The sequence below is a fragment of the Varanus komodoensis genome, unplaced genomic scaffold (genome assembly GCF_004798865.1).
Source record: "Varanus komodoensis strain SLA01 unplaced genomic scaffold, ASM479886v1 scaffold10, whole genome shotgun sequence".
NCBI lineage: Eukaryota > Metazoa > Chordata > Lepidosauria > Squamata > Varanidae > Varanus > Varanus komodoensis.
The window spans coordinates 16,954,499-16,972,556 of record NW_025335269.1 but is presented as its reverse complement, the minus strand read 5'-3'; the positions used below and the strand labels follow the sequence as shown (position 1 = coordinate 16,972,556).

Sequence of the window (18,058 nt, the reverse complement as noted above, 5' to 3'; positions counted from 1 at the left end):
GGGGTCAGACAAAAGAGCTGCAGCTGCTTCCTGAAGAGAGAGAGCGCCTCTCTCCAGCTCCTGTCATTGCCTGCCCTCCAACTGGAAAGCAAAGCTTCTCTGAACACCATGAAAGAGCTGAGGGACAAGGAGGAGGAGGAGGAAAAGGACAGGGCGGCTGGGAGGAAGGGAATCGGAAGGGAAGTGGAGGGTTGTAAGACCTAACCGGCAAAACATCTGGCTGCCCTTTTCTCTCATTCCTGAGCTCCATTCTTGTCGAGGCAGTGTATTTTCTTGCCAGTCTTTCTTTTAACTTCTTAATGGCAGAAAGTATTATGACTTTTTTGAGGGAGAAGGTGTCCTGGACGAGATGGTCTCCTGTATGACTGAACCATTGCAAATGAAAGCAACTTTCAACTTGCATTGCTTTGACTTCAGTGTTTTCAGTGTGACCAAGGTTTGGACATTGGTCTGTTGATCTTCGAGGCAGCGCTCACAGCCGGAGACAAGAGCAGATGTGGGGACTTTTGCATCCATACTCCTTGCCAGAGAAAACACTCAGCTGCAACTGCCTGCTGGCCTGGAACTGCAAGTGCAAGGGCAGAAGCATGCCACTGGGGGCTGTTGTTGTGTTGGACAAGAATTGTTGCAGGACTACCACAAGGGAAGATCAACCTAGACTGAACTGGATGTGAATGCCTATGTATTTTATTTTGGCATGGAAGGACCCTCTCCTCTATCATTTCCCTTCTTCCCACTCCCCTTCCCTTTGTGTCTTGCATTTTTTAGTTTGATCACTTTTTTTCTTGATGTGATCCATCTGGGAGTAGCTGAAAAATACACATATAACATATAGAACAAATATGACACATTTACAAGTATTTTTGGACATTGTTTTCCCATTTTTAAGGCAGTTGCTGTTTTGCAACCCTGCCTTAATCTGGAACTGGGAAAAAAAAGGACTCCTGATGTGAGTGAACTCTAGGAAATGACCATCTGTGTCCTGTTGCAGATGGTCAGGCATTGGGGTGCTGAGTGAAGTTTTTGGAGGGCTGGCTAGAAAGATGAGGAAGGAAAGGAGGTGGCAGCAGGTGGTGGTTTTCTGGGAAGAGGAGCAGGCAGTAAAGGCAGAGTTTGTGTCAAAGGTGTACTCGGGATATATCCTCTGTTCCCTTTGGAAAGTTTTTTGTAGGTTGGCTACATCCTGAGTATCTCATTTTTGGAACTAACTTTGAAACTGGCATCTGTGCATTTGTTTTTGCCTTTGTTTCCTTTCAATGGCTTGTTGATCCATGCCTTACCATATTTCTTGGTGATATTCCTGTCACAGTCTGTTCATCCCCCCTCCCCCTCCCCCTCCCGCCTCATAACAGTAAGAGATTTTGATTTCAGCTCTCTCTTGCTCATGCACTTATTTTATTTAATTGAGAAAGATGCACTAACCTCTAAGCCCAGGTAAGGTTCTCTTTAAACTATGGTTCCCATACCACAGCACAGGAATGCTAGAGAGTGAGTGTACATGCCCTTTATGAAAATGGCTGATTGTAAATTGACCAGGAATGCTTGCAGTTGACAAAGGTATGATACAGTGCTCATGTGCTCACAGTTTCTGAAAAATATTTTCTTAGGGTGTAAATGGCTTGCAAACAACCAATCTGAAATTGATAGTTTTAAGGTTTGTTTGGTTCTGTTAACCTGTTGGCAGAAAATCCTACTGTTTCAGTGGAGGTACTGGTCAATTTCAGATATTCTACTCTATGTGTATCAGGGCTGGTGTATATAATCTATGTGCTGAATGCAAGTTATGCGAGAAAGTTTGCTTTGGAAATACAATTTTTGTTTTCTACTCCCCTTGTGCAGCTTCTTGCACATGGCCCAGTTTTTCTCCAGAGGTTCCAGACCAGATTTGGGGAAAAGTGGCGTAGGAAGAGAAATCCTTTCCACCCACAATTTCCACACTACTGCACAGTCATGGGCAGATGTTTTAGCCTATAACTTCCATCATCCTTAGCTAGCATAAGCAGTCGTGAAGGGCAATGGGAATTGTAACTTAAAACATCTGTAGGGCCACAATTTGCTGTCTCCCTGCATTGGTTCTGTTTCTCTCTAATAATGAAAGAGAATGTCTGTCTATGCTATAGCTCCAAAACTGAAATAGCATATATGGTAAGGGTCCCAAGAGGAATGTATTTTGGGATTATTTGTTTTTTTAAAACACATTCATTTAAATTAGCTTACTTTTGTCTGTGTTTGAAGCCTGTAGTACCACCTTTGATTGCTAGATGGCATACTCCCCCGGCACCATACAGTGGTACCTCAGCTAACGAACTTAATCCGTTCCATGACTCTGGTCGCGACCCGAATTGATTGCGACCCAAGTCAGATTCCCCCATAAGTTTCAATGTAAATAAGGTTAATCCATTCTGACCCCTACGAATGTGGTCACGAGCTGATTTTGGTCACAAGCCAAGTCAAATTTCCCCATAAGGTTAAATGTATATAAGGTTAATACGTTCTGTAGATATTTTTTTTAATCACAAAAATTTGAAACAAATTAACAAAGAACAACAAAGTAAAAAGGTACAGTACAGTAGAGAACCCTAACCTAGGTGGCGGGGGGGAGGTTATTGTTTGGAGGGAGAGTCCAAACGATAATCGTGCAATTGCGCTCATGCTCGGGGGTGGGGGGAGATGGGCGTGATCACGATTGTGCTCATGGAGGGAGTATGGACACGATCATGATTACACTCGTGCAGGGAAGATGGCCATGATCGCAATCGTGTTCGTGCGGCAACATGGCCGGGATCATGGTCGTCACCCAATGCAGAGTTCGTGAACTGAGGCAACGATTTTCTGAAATTTCTGTTCATGACAGAATTTTGGTTGTGAGCCGAGATACCGCTGATTTGGTCGTGAGCTGAGGTACCACTGTATAAGCTTTGGCCCCAGTACAGTTTCAAACTGGGGGAAAAGCCTGAGGAACAGAGTTATATCGGTTAAATCTTGAAGACTTTGCTGCATCGAACTAAGGGTTCATGAGTAACAAGCCAATGAAAAGTAGGAGCGGAAAAGCCAGCCAGTACCCAATTACCTCCTTTTTCTGGCTAACAGGAACCAAATGATCTGTTAGAAGGGAACTCTTCTCTCGAACATCTGCTTATTGCTTTCATGTGCACACTAACAATAATAAAACTTATTTGTAGTGAGATTTCAGAATAAATACCTTACACAGAATCTTGTTGGGATTTCAGTGGTGTCAAAAGGTGTTTAAACAACAAGAATTAGGCTATGCGTGTGCATGTAATGACTGCTTTAGCAAGATCTGAAAATACAAGTTGGACTAATGGTGAGAAGCCAATGTCTAATGCTGCTTCTCAACAAGGAAAATGTACACATTTGAACTGCTAAACCCAGAATAAAATCCAAAGACAGACTGATTTGAAGGAATCCCTGGTTAAGGCTTTTTTTCCAGGCAGCATTGACAACTTCATGTCCGCTAACAAGCTGCTCTGATGAACTGTCAACGCTGACGGTTCAGGCCCAGATGAGCATTCTGCCTCCTCTCTTGCTGGAGAATTCATAGAGCTTCAAACATAGAGACCTGTGCGCCTTTTTAAAGTTAGTAGCTTCTTTAATACAGCTACTGATGCTTCCTTGACGTACAAGGGAGGGGAGGCGATTGGGCAGCCAGTGATTTCACAAAGGCTCTGGCTGCTCCTTGAGGGTTCTGTACCAGTGGCTTACTAATTTATTTAATATTCTTGTTTTCCATTTTTCTGTCTGGCAAAAACCTTTGCAAGTGGCTAACAATAGTAACAAAAATTAATTTCCTACATTGCTTCTCCCACTCTGCCAGTGGGAGTTGGCAGGGCATACCAAAAGCCTTTGGGATTGGAGGCTTCCATCTACCCTTTGGGATTTAATGACTTGCAGGATAACTGCTTTTTAATTTTTTTTTCTTACCACCGTCTTTGGTCTGGCATCTGAGGGGACACAGCAGATGGCATAGTGAAACCAGCAGGAAGGCTGTAATCCTAAACAAACTCACTAGGATATACATTTTCTTACCACTTCCCATTGAACACAGTGGAACTTCATTTTCAGTCGGCATGCACAGATGTGCACTGATGGTCTGTTACAAGGTCATTGTTTGTGTACAACCCATGAGCTTCGTGCACTCTCCTCTGGACTTGCCGAGGTTTTAAAGACAGTGCAATCTTACATTTGCAGTATCAGAACAGGCAAAAAGCAGAACCATGGCTGCACCGTTCTACATGGAAAGCTAGGCAAACAGAGTCCAACATGAACGCTATAATTTTAATCAGCCCAGTACAATTGTCCTCTTCCAAGCTGATGTGGTTGAAATTGCTACAGCTCATCATGGATCTGTTTCACATCAACAGTTTTCCACATGAAGCTACATCCAGCAGGGCACTGTGAATTGTGTTGTCTATGTTGTGTCCACAATGTTATGTTCTGCCTTAGATTTTAAAAAAAGCATGAGAGGCAACTGGGGACAAAAGAATAGCAAAAGTGCCCAAGTTTGTACCAGCAAGGGCTTCCTTTGTTTATAATTTCTGCACAAGTGCTTAGCCTTCATAACATTTTAAAGGGGTGTTTCAAGACCTTCAAGGGAGAGGTGGCTTGCCTTGGGCTTCCTAGCAATTTTATAGGTGGGGTGAGATAGGGACCAAGGACTTTTCATTCACAGGTCAGTTTCTTGGTCATCATCTTATACAAACTACTATGGGGAATAACAAGTTTCTCTTTTCTGTTCTTGGTTAAGATCCAGGCCTGTCATTACTGTGGATGTCTCCATTTTCCTGCCACCTTCCATTGACATCACAGCTCCGCAGTGTCAGGATGGCCTGCAGCAAGTGAACTGCCTGGATATCACAGCCTGCTTTAGTTTCAAAGGCAAGCACGTTCCAGGATTGATAGGTAAGATGTAATCTCGACACCCATCATTATCTGTAATTTTCAAAACAATTTGTAAAAAATGTTATTTTTGTTATTGTTCTCAGAAGATCCTTGGTGAAGGCTGACAGTTACTGATCTAGTTGTGACTGGTTACACTTGATGTTCTGTTTTCCTCATCCCATGGTCAGATCACAGACTCACAAGACCTATAACCTAGATAGCTACAGCAACAATACTTGGATTTCACTGTTGAACAAAGCCAAATCTCTCTCTCTAATAGTAAACTCAGCTAGTACATGCCAATGGCAAAACGTTGCCACTAGAAAAAAGAAAAGCAATGCACTACTGGCATGCTCAGGGCTATTCCAGTGTCCACAGAAGTATATTAAACAAACCTAGGGGGCTGAGCGATGCTGTGCTTGTTTTGTTTTATTTGCTCTTTTATTGTAAGCCGTCCTGAGATGTCAGTGGTGGCTGGAGTAGAAACAAACAAGCAAACAATGCCCTAAGGAGCCTGATATGTGCTGAATGTGCTCAGAATGTTGAGTGTCACTGGGGGAAACCAGAAAACCAGGGATATGTCTGGGTGTGGGGTCACTCCGGTTAGTAGGGGTGCCTAGAGCAGCATTTTGCTTCTGTGCTCACTTGTTGCTTAAAGATGTTGTTAATGAATAGGGTTAATGAAATGCGTCATAGTAATAATGCTGTGTAATACTTGGCAGGTGTAGGACACATGGCAAATGTTCCAAGCATTTCAGCAGTGCTTAGAACAAACTTGTGAGGCGTGACAGTTGCATGATTTTGGTATGGCACATGCAGAGCTGAGAGGGAGAGTCAGTGAGGCTGCCTAAGGCTACCTACTGAACTCATGGTGGAGGTGAGACTGGGGATGAGGACTTCCTGTCCCACCATGCATTCTCTTAGCTGCTATGCTGCATTTGCTATTGGCAGCTCCCAAGTTTAGGATAGCTATAGAGGAAACGTTTGGTTGGTTGCTGCAGCAATTGAAGCTCTCTCATATCCTGTATTAGCAGGAACCTTTTCTGGTAAATGTCTGAGTTAATGATGAATGAGTTGTGTGTGATGAATTTTTTTTATTGAAAGCTGCAAGACAGAAAGTGGTATTTGGAAACTATATTGCTTCCTGCTTCTCCTTCGTAAATCTTGTAAACCCAAAGACAATCCTGGAACATACTTCTCATACAACACTCGTTTTATGCTTTAAGTTATGACTATTCATTGAAAGTGGTTAGTAAATAGCATATTTCCCTCTATCTAAATAGTTTTTAGATGCAATCCTATGTGTGTTTGGTCAGAAAAAGGTCCCACAATTCCCACTGCGGCTTGCTGGGGGATGCTGAGAATTGAAGGACTTTTTTCTGTCTAAACATGCATTGAATTACAGCCTTAGCTATTTATAGAATTCCACAGCAAGAGAAGCAAATTTTCATTTGCCCACTATATTGCATAAAAAGCAATTATTTCCTTTGACCCGACATCAGGTTGATCCCTTTAAACAAGTCCCAAAGATATCAGATTGGACTTTTGATTTGCTCAATCCCAAAGAATGATGCTTGACGTTCAGCTGGCTTGGTAGCCTGGGCTGTATAAGAAATTTGTATCATGTCGATCTACCAATAGAAGCTTAGGCAGGATAGCCAAGAATGGAATGCATCTGTCCAAAGGCATTATACTTTGGATTATCCTGGCACAAGCATTGGGGAAACTCAGCCACACCCTCCACCCTCTTTCACCCACAATCAAAGCATGTTCGCATGCTTTCCAAGAAGAAACCGGCCGCTGATGGAAACAAGACTGGCTAGCATGAACTCTCACAAGTCCACAGGTCCTTCTGGGAGAGCTATAGTTGCCACTAGCATATCATCTAGACATGACATTTGGAAGCTGTAGGAAATTAATTGCTTGGAAACATGCTGTCCCTGTGCTGCAGCTGAACAGTCCAGCAACACTGGTAAATAATATCAAACAAGTGCCTGGACTGCACTGATATGTTGGCTTCGAACATGGCTAAACTATTAAAATCCTACATATGAGCAAGAAGATACTGCTAGATATGGGCTTCTGTTCTGTTCCCACATTATTCCACTGTCGTGCCTGACACCGCAACAGAGGCGGCACCTCACGAGGAAGAGTCAGACACCCAAAGAGAGAATCAGACATCAGAACAGGAGGATTTATACTTGAGGCCCCGTGGCCAAGTGACCCTTCCACAACCTGGCTTGGGAGTAGCTGAACAGATAGCCATCCCTCATCCTGACCCTTTACCCCTTAGGGAAAAGACACTACAAGTTCTGCCCATGGACAGCACGGGCGGGATACCCCCCTTCCTCCTGACACTGAGTTTCCGGAACAAGACACAGAACACACAGGAGGTGGGAAAGATCTGTCTTGTGCGACTCTTCGACGTTCCTTACACCAATTGGAACAAAAGGAAGCTTTGTCCCACCTCAGGGGGGAAAGGTGGGACAAAGCTAATCCCATGTGGGTTCCCTGAGGGACGTCATTAAGAAGGTAGCAACTAACTTGTAAAGGTCATTACAGTAGAGCTTATTCGTAGCATCGTAATCTTGTAGGTAAGTAGCAATAGAAGACTTTAGTTTTATTGCCGGCTTAAGTGTGGCTCTTTTTACAACTTTGAGATGACACCTCATAACATCCACTTAAAAAAAAATCTGTGCGAAAATTCACAATGAAATAAGTGTTTTAATTGTATTTTCTCTTGGGATATACATTTCTAAATTTACTTTTATATATTAATTATTTAAAAATATTTATATGCTGCCATACCTGCTGCGGAGCCATTAAGGTAGTATAGAACTATTTGAAACAATAAAAACAAGAACTTTAAAAACAGTAAAAGCATTGAAATGTTAGTTTTTTTATTTTAATCATTTAAAAGGCTAAAGTGAAAAGGTGCATTTTCTTTATGCCCTTTCGGAAAGCCAAAAGAATGGGAAAAACACAGCTTTTGAAGGCATGTGTTCCATAATTAGGGACAATGCAGAAGAAGCCCTGCCATGTGATTCTGTGTGAAATGACTCCCTCAAAGGGGGCTCCTGTGTAGATCTTACAGATTAATAGTGAGACGGGTTTTTCTTGAGATAGTGAGGCTCTAAGCCATTGAGGGCTTTAAAAGTTTAAGACCAGCACCTTGAATTGAGCTTGGAAATTGATTGGCAACTAGTGCATTCAAGCTGAGAATTTTGTCAAAGGAATAATTTTGAAAGATATGTAAAGCTGGCAGAAATGTAAGTTCCATATTAGTCTAGCAGGCACAGATCAGATCTGTTAATATCGGACCTCCTCAAATACCCTTATGTTTAGCTCCCCCTGCCCCAATTGTGATACCTATGAAAGCACACCTACTGCACATGGAAAATGTGATACAAGACATGGAAAAAAGAAGCTCAGACATGCTCATGGACATTATGTTTGTCTGCTCTTCGAAAGACTGTAATTTCACGCTCCCCTAAAATCCATGGGATATGCAGCATAGTTCACAAAATATGCCACAGAACTAAACCAAACTATAAACTAAACTGCTAAGAATGTAGTTCCATGCATGTCCAGCTGCCATGCATGGCTGGCTAGAGAATGCTGGGGGTTGTTTGACTTACTTCTTTCTAAATATGTACAGGATTGCACCCTAAAATTATGATTACACTTAAGTCCCTACAGTATGTCAGGAGCCTTTTTGCAGGTAATTGTTCATGCAAGCAGTCCACTGATGCAGGCAGCAGCGTGTCAGAACTTCTCTGGGCTGGAAAATCAAGTTGTATTACACTAGTCTGATGCACCATGTAATGCTGCTTGTATAAGTAGATTGCTTCCACAGTTATGTTTGCAAAACTGCTGCCTGGAGTCTCATATGAAATCTCTCGCTCTCTTTTTTATGTTCTGAAAAAAAAAAGAGAGGGAAAGAAAGAGAGAGAAGTAATTTATGAGCCAGAACCCACTCCTACATAAGTCCCTCTGAGAGCCACAAACGGAGAGATGCTCTAAGTCAGCTGCTAACTACCACTCTAGCAACACTGGCAAGGGGGTGTGTGTGTGTTTAAATGATTTCTGATGTTTCAGTTTTCCACTTCTGACATCATTTGGTTGCTTCGGCCAAAAGGGAAAGTAAAGAAAGATGTGAAATATAGGACACAAGAGATTCTGAAATGTCAGCTGTTGCTCTGAAAGGGCTCAGTCATGGCTAGATGTGGTTGTTTATGGACTGTTTGCTATTGTTTCCAAGGCCCAGTGTGCACATTACTGTGCTGCATGTGCTCTGAATTCATCCATGGGGCAGCTTTTGCTGCATCGCAGGGAGGTGTTTTGTGTACAAAGGATGAGCCCTGCAGATGAGTGTTTCAGCGTGTGTGTTTTGGTTTTGAGTATGGATGGAAAATTGCCCTGGTGAACCACAATATATGTTTACAGCTTACCACATGATGACAGCTACATGTGGAAGGATCCAAGTGACCTTTGTTAGGTGGCTGTAATACAGGCCTGCAGAGATGGTTGCCCACAAAGCTGCATGCAACCTGCCAGCCATGTCTTGTGGCTCGCCATGTTGGTGATGGAGCCCTTGTATATCCAGGCCCAGGGAAGGAGCAAAACAAGTGGCTTATTGAATGTCTACTGCAAACGTGGGCCACCTGCAGCTCTCAGATGAAATTCACACAGCCCTTGGCCTAACTTCAAAAGCCCTCTGTGAGCAAGCAGTTCAGACTTCTGGCAAGGACAGTATATCTCTCCCCTGGCAATCCTCCGAGCAGGAAGAAGCATGCTTAGGTTGCATGTTGTCACAAGCAAGACAAATGTGTGTACACTCCTTTGTTGTAGGAGCACTTCTGTAGCGGGTTTGTTTTGGTTGTACAAAGATCCTCTGCTGGCTGCATTATACTTTGGGCTACACTTCACAGCTTCTGTGCCCCTTCCCTTCTGATGTACTTCCACTCTGTATTCCTTTATGCCCGCATGTCATGGCGCATGTTATTTCCTTCTCACCACCCATCCTACGTTTTCTGCTTAATTATTTTTTCCTGTGAAAAACTGTTCAAACTCCTATTTTTGCAAGCACGAGGAATGTGGAACAGGTGACCCTCCAAATGGAGAGCCAGTGAGGTATAGTGGTTAAGAGCATGGGACTGGGACTCAGACAATCTGGGTCCTAGTCCCCACTCAGTCATGGAGCCAACTGGGTGACTTTGGGCCAGTCACGGACTCTCAGCCCAACCTACCTCACAGGGTTGTTGTTGTGGGGATAAGATGGAGGAGGAGAATGATGTAAGCTGCCTTGAGCCCTTTGTAGGAAAAAGGCAGGATATAAATTGATAAAACAAACAAATAAATAAATAAGTGTTGCTACTATCATGCTTTGTAATTGTCTATGATGGATAGGGCAGGTGGGAGTTGTAGTCCTACAACACCTAGAGGGCCATATGACTATCATACCTGCTCAAGAACCTGGAAGAACAAACCAGCCATTCTACTAGGTTCTGACAAGGGACTTTCATCATAGAGAAGGAAAGATTTCAGAGTCTAAATAATCTTAATATGACTTTCAGCAACAGTATATTTATTATTTTTAAACTTCTATGCTTCTCTCCTAACTTTCCTCCAGGAATCTTGGAGCAAGATGTAGACTGGGCTCCCCTTTTCTCCTCACCATAGCCTAATGAGGTTGGTTGGATTGAGAAATTAGGCCTGGCCCAAGGCCCCTAAATGTGTCTCCTCTGACCTCACATCTGAACTCAGGTTCTGGTCCACCCCTGTTAGCCTCTGCACACAAGGCTTGTGGCTCTGATTTCCCGTCTTCACTAGTATTAATTGGGCACAGAAACAGTGACTTATGGCCACAAGGAAGTGGGCAGTAGATCCAGAAGACCTAATGCTAGGATCAAGACACAAATGGCTGTGTTCCTCTTTCAGTGCAAAGGCCCAAGTTCATTTCTAGCTCAAGGAAAGGCACTCTTTGCCTCCCATTTTATTTTTCCAAAAACAGTGCTCTCTAGGAGCATCTGGTACTTGACCTTGTTTTAGTCTCAAGGGTCGCTGCTGAGATGAAATTATTTCTGCAATTCTTAATCTTGGTCTCTTGATAAGTGCTTAATTCCTTCCACTTCCACCAACCTGCACCACTGCCAAACAAAGTATCCTATATGGTTTGCATAAAATCAAGCATGAAAACAATGGGAAACAAATGCGAAATAGCAAACCAGATGTGCAGCACAATTAATTAAAATGCATCTGAATAGTTTAATATGCAGCCTAATTATGTAATAAAGCTCATAAAAGACACAGCAGCCTGCTGTTCCTGTCACACACACAATATGCAGTTTAATCTGGTTGTTCTTATCAAGTTACCTGCAACATCTGTACTTTTCACATTTTACTTTAATGGGTGTGTGTCTTTTAAATCTTAATGGGTTGTGCTGTGGAGGTGCCAGGGTTTAAACTGCAAAGTCCAGTTCTGATAAATGCAGGGAATGCTGGGGAGCCTGGTTTATATCACATGGTGTTCCCTGCACAACCTTTGCTGACACGAATGGAAGAGATGCTATGGCAGTGCTTTCCTGTCCATTGTACTTGCTTAAGCATAAGCATCTTTCTCTCCCTCCTTTCAAACAGACCCAGGCAATGGCAAACTAATAGTAATAACAGCAATAGCAATAATAAGCAATAATAAGTTCAAGCCAATCAGCCTTGCTTAAAAGTATAAACAAAGTATTGCAGTATTATTTTAATAACAAAAGAAACAAGTATAGTTAGGATACTAGACATTAAGGAAGTGCAACTTATTAGCAAGAAGTTGATTTCAAACAGAATATCCCTCCTTTTTTGAGACAAATTTACACGCAAATTACTATCACACATCCCTACGGCGAGTCCTGTGGGCTAAGGGCCAGTCATGTAGAACATCTGACGCTTCTCAACTGATTACCTTCTTTACCATACACTGGATAAGTGGTGGCGATCTGCTCTCCATTTGTCTTTCTACAGTGTCTGAAGCTGAATCTCAACTTATGTTAGTTGCAATGTTGTGCCCGACCCATCACGACCCCATGGACAACATTCCTCCAGGCTCTCCTGTCCTCCCCCATCTCCCGGACTCCACCTAAGCTCACACCGACTGTCTCAGTGACTCCATCAAGCCACCTCATTCTCTGTTGTCCCCTTCTTCTTTTGCCGTCAATTGTTCCCAGCATTAGGCTCTTCTCCAGTGAGTCCTTCCTTCTCATTAGGTGGCCAAAGTATTTGAGTTTCATCTTCAGTATCTGGCCTTCTAAAGAGCAGTCAGGGTTGATCTCCTTTAAGACTGACTGGTTGATCTTGCAGTCCAAGGGACTCGCAGGAGTCTCTGCCGGCACCACAATTCAAAGGCCTCAATTCTTAGGTGCTTAGCCTTCCTTATGGTTCAACTTTCACAGCCATACATTACAACTGGGAAAACCATAGCCTTGACTATGCACACTTTTGTCGGCAGGGTGATATCTCTGCTTTTTTGTATGCTGTCTAGATTTGCCATAGCTTTCCTCCCAAGGAGCAAGCATTATTTAATTTCTTGGCTGCAGTCCCCCGTCTGCAGTGATCTTGGAGCCCAGGAAAATAAAATCTGTCACTACCTCCTTTTCCTCCTCATCTATTTGCCAGGAAGTGAGAGGACTGAATGCCATGATCTTAGTTTTCTTAATGTTGAGTTTCAAACCAACTTTTGCACTCTCCTTTTTCACCCGCATCAAGAGGCTCTTTAGTTCCTCTTCACTTTCTGCCATTAGAGTGGTATCATCTGCATGGATGGACTACTGTGATGTTGGATGATTTGCCTTGGATTTTGGAGATTGTATGCCAGTACTGCTTTTCCTACTCTTTTATTGACTATGAAGGCTACTCCATTTCTTCTGAGGGATTCTTGCCTGCAGTAGTATACCTGATAGTCATCTGAATTAAATTCACCCATTCCTGTCCATTTTAATTTGCTGATTTCTGAGATGTTAGTGTTCAGTCTTGTCATCTCATGTTTGACCACATCCAGCTTACCTTGATTTATAGATCTTACATTCCAGGTTCCTATACAGTATTGTTCTTTACATCATCGAACTTTCCTTTCACCACCAGATACATCCGCAACTGAGTGTCCTTTTGGCTTTGACCAAGTTGCTTCATATTTTCTGGCGCTACTAGTACTAGCCCTCTGCTCTTCCTCAGTAGCACTTTGGACACCTTCAGACCTGAGGGGCTCATCTTCTGGCATCATACCTCTTTGCCTTTTGGTACTGTCCATGGGATTTTCATGGCAAGGATACTGGAGTGGGTTGCCATTTCCTTCTCCAGTGGATCACCTTTTGTCAGAACTTTCTGCTATGACCTGACTGTCTCAGGTGCCTCTGCATGGCATAGCTCATAGCTTCATTGTGCCACACAAGGTCCTTCACTGTGGCAAGGCAGTGATTTATCTCTGGGTTCCCTGGAGACTTGGGTCCTAACCTGTAAATGCTAATGTACTACTCATCTGAGGCAGAAACTGTTCCCTTCTCTCTTGAAGGCTCTTCCACAGGAGAAAGGGGCCCAATTTCTACAGTGTTTAGCATTCAGTTTATTTGTGATCAAAATTCTAGGTTCCTTTTGGTTGTGTCTAAACTCTGTCATTAGCACATGGTAAGGTGCAGAAATTAGGGGCTATAGCTGAAGAGGAGGCTTTTCTCTAAACCAGGCCTTCAGAAATGATGGTCCAGTAAGCTGAATACAGCTCAAGTGTGACTAGCCCTTGACAACATTTCTGCTTTTGAAGTCCTCAGTGTAGCTGTATGTCCAGGTTTATGGAGCTCTTGTGCAGGCAGCATGCACAGCTGGGGAAATGCATTTGGTCGTGAATCTCAGGTTTTACAGGATTGCCATAGAACAGACTTCTTCAACCCTTCAGGTATATTGATCTGCAATCTCCATCATCTCCAACCAACAGTCCTTTCGACCATTTTGTCTGGGGATTCCGGGAGTTGTAATCAACACAACTGAAGAACATGAGCTTGGACAATGGTGATCTGGAATTTTGACATTTTTATTTCACATCAGCTTATAAATGCTGTCATAACATCTCTCTGTATTTAGGACCTGTTGCCATAAGGTAAAGGTGAGTGTGTTAGAATCCCAAAGTGCATGCCTCTAAGTATATAGCAAGAAAATAACCTGCTGTTATATTTGTTTTTCTAGGATTGAACTATAACTTGACAGCAGATGTGGCAAAGAAAGAAAAGGGCAATCCAATCCGGGTTTACTTTGTCTCTTCTGGAGAACCAGTGGGCCAGATCACAGAGCAGTTGCAGCTATCTTATATGCAGGAGAAATGCAGGCATTACCTAGCCTATGTGAAGGTCAGTCCATTTCTGCCCATTTTATGCATGAATCTAGGGCTGTTTTTCCAGTTGTTGGTTTAAAGGAATCTACATATAATAATTCCGGGTTAAACTTGAAATGCATCAGCTGGAATAGACTTGGTTTGTATTTTAAACTTTGATCCCTGAAGTCATTCAGGGATCATTGAAGACCAGAATCCTAAACAAAGTTACCTGCCAATAAATCCCATTAAATTAAGTAGGCGTGCATTGATTAGTCTTGTAATCAATTGAACATTTGGAGCTTTCCTGTACAGTTATTAGATGTGTACTACAAATACTGGGAAGGAGAAGCATCTTCACAGCTGGTGCTCTGCCATAAGTAGAAAGGTCTGCATTTGCCCTGTCAGTGCAGAACTAGCTGAGAAAAACATGTTTGGATTCCTGTAACAGCTAAGAAATGTAAGGACCATTCACTTGCATGAGTTACTTCATGAACTAGACACCCATGTCAGTAGATTACACGGCTCTGTTTGGCCACTGCTAGTTTCTGTCTTCAAGTGCTCTGGCTTCAATTCACATAGCTTGACTTGACCTATTGGATGACAGGCATCCAACCCTTCTTGTGAGACTCCATTAAGGAGCTGCTGCTGATGTTGCAAAAGATCCGTCTCTTTCAAAAAGAGGCTTTCCCCCTTGGATACTTCTCTTTCTTTCTAAACATCTAGTGATGATCAGATTTCTTTTTCCAGGGTTTCAGCAGAGACCACCAAGGAGCCCCATTTATCCTCTTATGGTTCTTGGCTTGTGGGGCCTCTTGTCTTGCCAGTCATGAATATTACTCTTGCAGAAAACATAAGGAAGGATGCCAAGATGTATTCATTTATTGTTTACATTCAGAATTTCTTGTTTGCCTTTAATGTGCATCAGTGTAGGTCAGTTCAATGGAATTGTCACTTAGACATTGGAAAAAGATATTTCTCATTGGTTGCCATTGATGGTGCTTGAGAATAGCCTTCCCCAGCCTGGTGTCCTCCAGATGCTTTGGGCTACAGTTCCCATCAACCTGAAGCAGTCTGGCCAATAGCTATTGATGATAATTGGACAGTTATAGTTAAGAACATCTGGGGGACTCCTGGTTGGGGAAGGCTGATTTAAGATGTAGTCCCTTGTTTGGAAAATTCTATAGGAAAGCCCGAGGCTTTTGCGAAGGGGGCGGCATATAAATGTGTCAGATAAATGAATGCATACATACATACATAAGAAATACATGAAGTATTGCCTGGCAATTGCAGTTGCTCAGATAATGAAAAGCAAAGAGGAGAATTCTGAATGTCATTTTGTTAATCCATGAAGTGGGAGTGGTGAGGAACGATGCAGCAGTTGTTGCGAAGAGCACATATTTGGCTTCCCCAGTGATGAAAATGGCAGGAATGTTCATTTGTCTGCACAAGGATGTGAAGAGATAGGGAAGATGCTTCAGGAGAGCCTGGGCCCCAGTGGAAGGCAGTGAGTTGGCTGTTTAACGTTAGAAATGAAAGAGCCTTGAACATTTAAGAGGGCTGTGTGAAGGGGTCAAGATCACTTAGTATTTATTATTTCTTTTAGCAAAGAGGCCAAGGAGATGAATGTTCTCTGGATATCTGTTTATATGCCTCACTGACATAAGATGTTCTGTGCTCTATGATGTATCTGGAGATATTTTATTCAGAATGTTATGTTTTCCGTGAAGTTTCCTGTTCACCCAAACTACCTCCATCTCTTTGAAAGTCATTCAGTAAGAAGTTGGCTTCTTTCTTAATGCCCATCTGTGCTATTTTCTTTTTGCTGTAGTTTGTTTTGATGTACATTAACAAGAAAGCCTGTTACTTTTATTTGCCAAAAATATCCATTTGGACTGCCTGGAGGCAAGAGCTAGGAAGTCATGGACAAGAAAATGTGGGTGCTCCTCTTCAGGCACCACAGAGGCCCCCAGGACAAGGTGTGAATCTCTGATTTTTCCACTCCTACCTCTGGTTAGGTAGATTTACAAAGTCCTTTCATTTTGGCACATGGCTTCCAGTTTTTGTATGTCTATTTCTTCTGAGGAATAGGGGTTAAAGTGCTGTTTAAGTGTTTTTGAGTCAGTAAAAAGGTAAAGTAAAGGTAAAGGTTTCCCCTTGACATTAAGTCCAGTCATGCCTGACTCTAGGGGGTGGTGCTCATCTCCGTTTCCTAGCCAAGGGAGTCAGTGTTTGTCCACAGGCAGTCTCCATGGGTATGTGGCCGGCATGACTAAACACCGAAGTTCACGGAACGCTGTAACCTGCCCACCGAAGTGGTACCTTTTTATCTACTTGCATTTGCATGCTTTCGAACTGCAAGGTTGGCAGGAGCTGGGACGGAGCAACAGGAACTCACCCCATTGTGCAGATTTGAACCTGGCAACCTTTCGATCAACCAGCCCAGCGGCACAGCATTTGAAACCACTGCGCCACCTGCAGTCCATAAGTAGAGTCAATAGTATTAGGCACACAACTCTTTCTCAGCATGAAATGGTACCCTTGTTAACAATTAGTCCCAATCAGGGTTGGCTCCAAACTTAACCATGCTTAGAATAGATCCATGTAATGAGACATGTAAGCCACAAATGACTGAATTTTACTGATTTCAGTTGGTCTGCTCTAAGTATGACTAGGCCTGGTTCTCATGTAATATAAGTTGTCTGAATGAATGAATAAATGAATGAATGTAATGAGAACCCAGAATACAGGTTGAATATGGGTTGTCACTGAATCATAGATTGTCATTATGTGGAAACCCTGCACTATTGTTTAACTATGAGCTACTAACCATGAACAACCCAGGAAGGGAACCCATGGTTTGTCTGTGGGGTTGTGAATTCTGGGTTATTCGTAGTTAACAACCTAGAGTTAAACCATAGTTCAGGGTTCATATGTAACAGTGCAGTGGCAGCCTACACTCAGCCCATACTTTGCCTTGTGCTTATGAGCAAACCAGGTCTAAGTCTGGATCCAGCCCCTTTTGTTGAAGGCTGTCACTGCCTTTTGTCAGTCAATATTTTCCAATTACATCACTTTGTGCTGTTATGTGTGCTGGACAGTTCCTTATGCAACTGCCTTACATTCATTGTTTTGAAGGGCAGAACATTTTTAAGAGAACAAAATGAGTAACTCCGTATATCTACATCTACCGCTCTGTCTTTCTCTATCATGGGCAGAGACTATCTAAGCAGGTATTCTGTTGATGATTAGCTAGCAAAGACTCCACAATCCTTTCTGTGTTATTTCAGCAATTAAACTAGAAATGTGAGTTTTCTGAGCTTCCAGCTAAGGCCAGATGCTTAAAGAGAGGGTGAGCAATCTTACAAATGTCAAGCAAATTAAAAAGACACCATACCTCATGTCTTAAATATACAGTGTGGTAATAAATTCTGACTAAACAGGATATTGTTAAATTAAATGGTTCATGTGTATTTTCTGGTGGAATTTTGTAATCTTCAGCAGGAGATCATAGGGCATTTGGAATATTTCTGCTTTAGGGTGGCTGTTAGAACTATGTAGCAATGGCACTTCTGTAAGCAACCTTTATCAAAACTTTTCCATTTCCTAATGTTTTTATTATTTGAATGTGCCTCTACTCAGTGGTTTAAAAGGGACACAGCCTTTATCTTTGTATGTTTATTTTTATTGAAGAATATCAAGCATCCGTTCCAATTTTATGCGGAAAACAGGAACAGAGTTGGTTTTTTGCACTTGTGTGTTTGTAGCTTTTCTTCTCTGTTTCTGCCTTTTGTTGATTCTGTAAGTATTACTGAA

At 42.5% G+C, this 18,058-nt stretch overlaps 1 protein-coding gene across 2 annotated transcripts in view; it reads left to right on the top strand.

The window, feature by feature from the left end:
• ITGA9 (integrin subunit alpha 9) overlaps positions 1-18,058 on the top strand; it is a 267,401-nt gene that overhangs the window by 84,770 nt on the left and 164,573 nt on the right. For both annotated transcript variants that reach the window (XM_044454873.1, XM_044454864.1), the window contains exons 14-15: positions 4,766-4,920; positions 14,119-14,279. In XM_044454873.1, the coding sequence (XP_044310808.1) occupies positions 4,766-4,920; positions 14,119-14,279 (316 nt within the window). The remainder of the gene's footprint in view (positions 1-4,765; positions 4,921-14,118; positions 14,280-18,058) is intronic.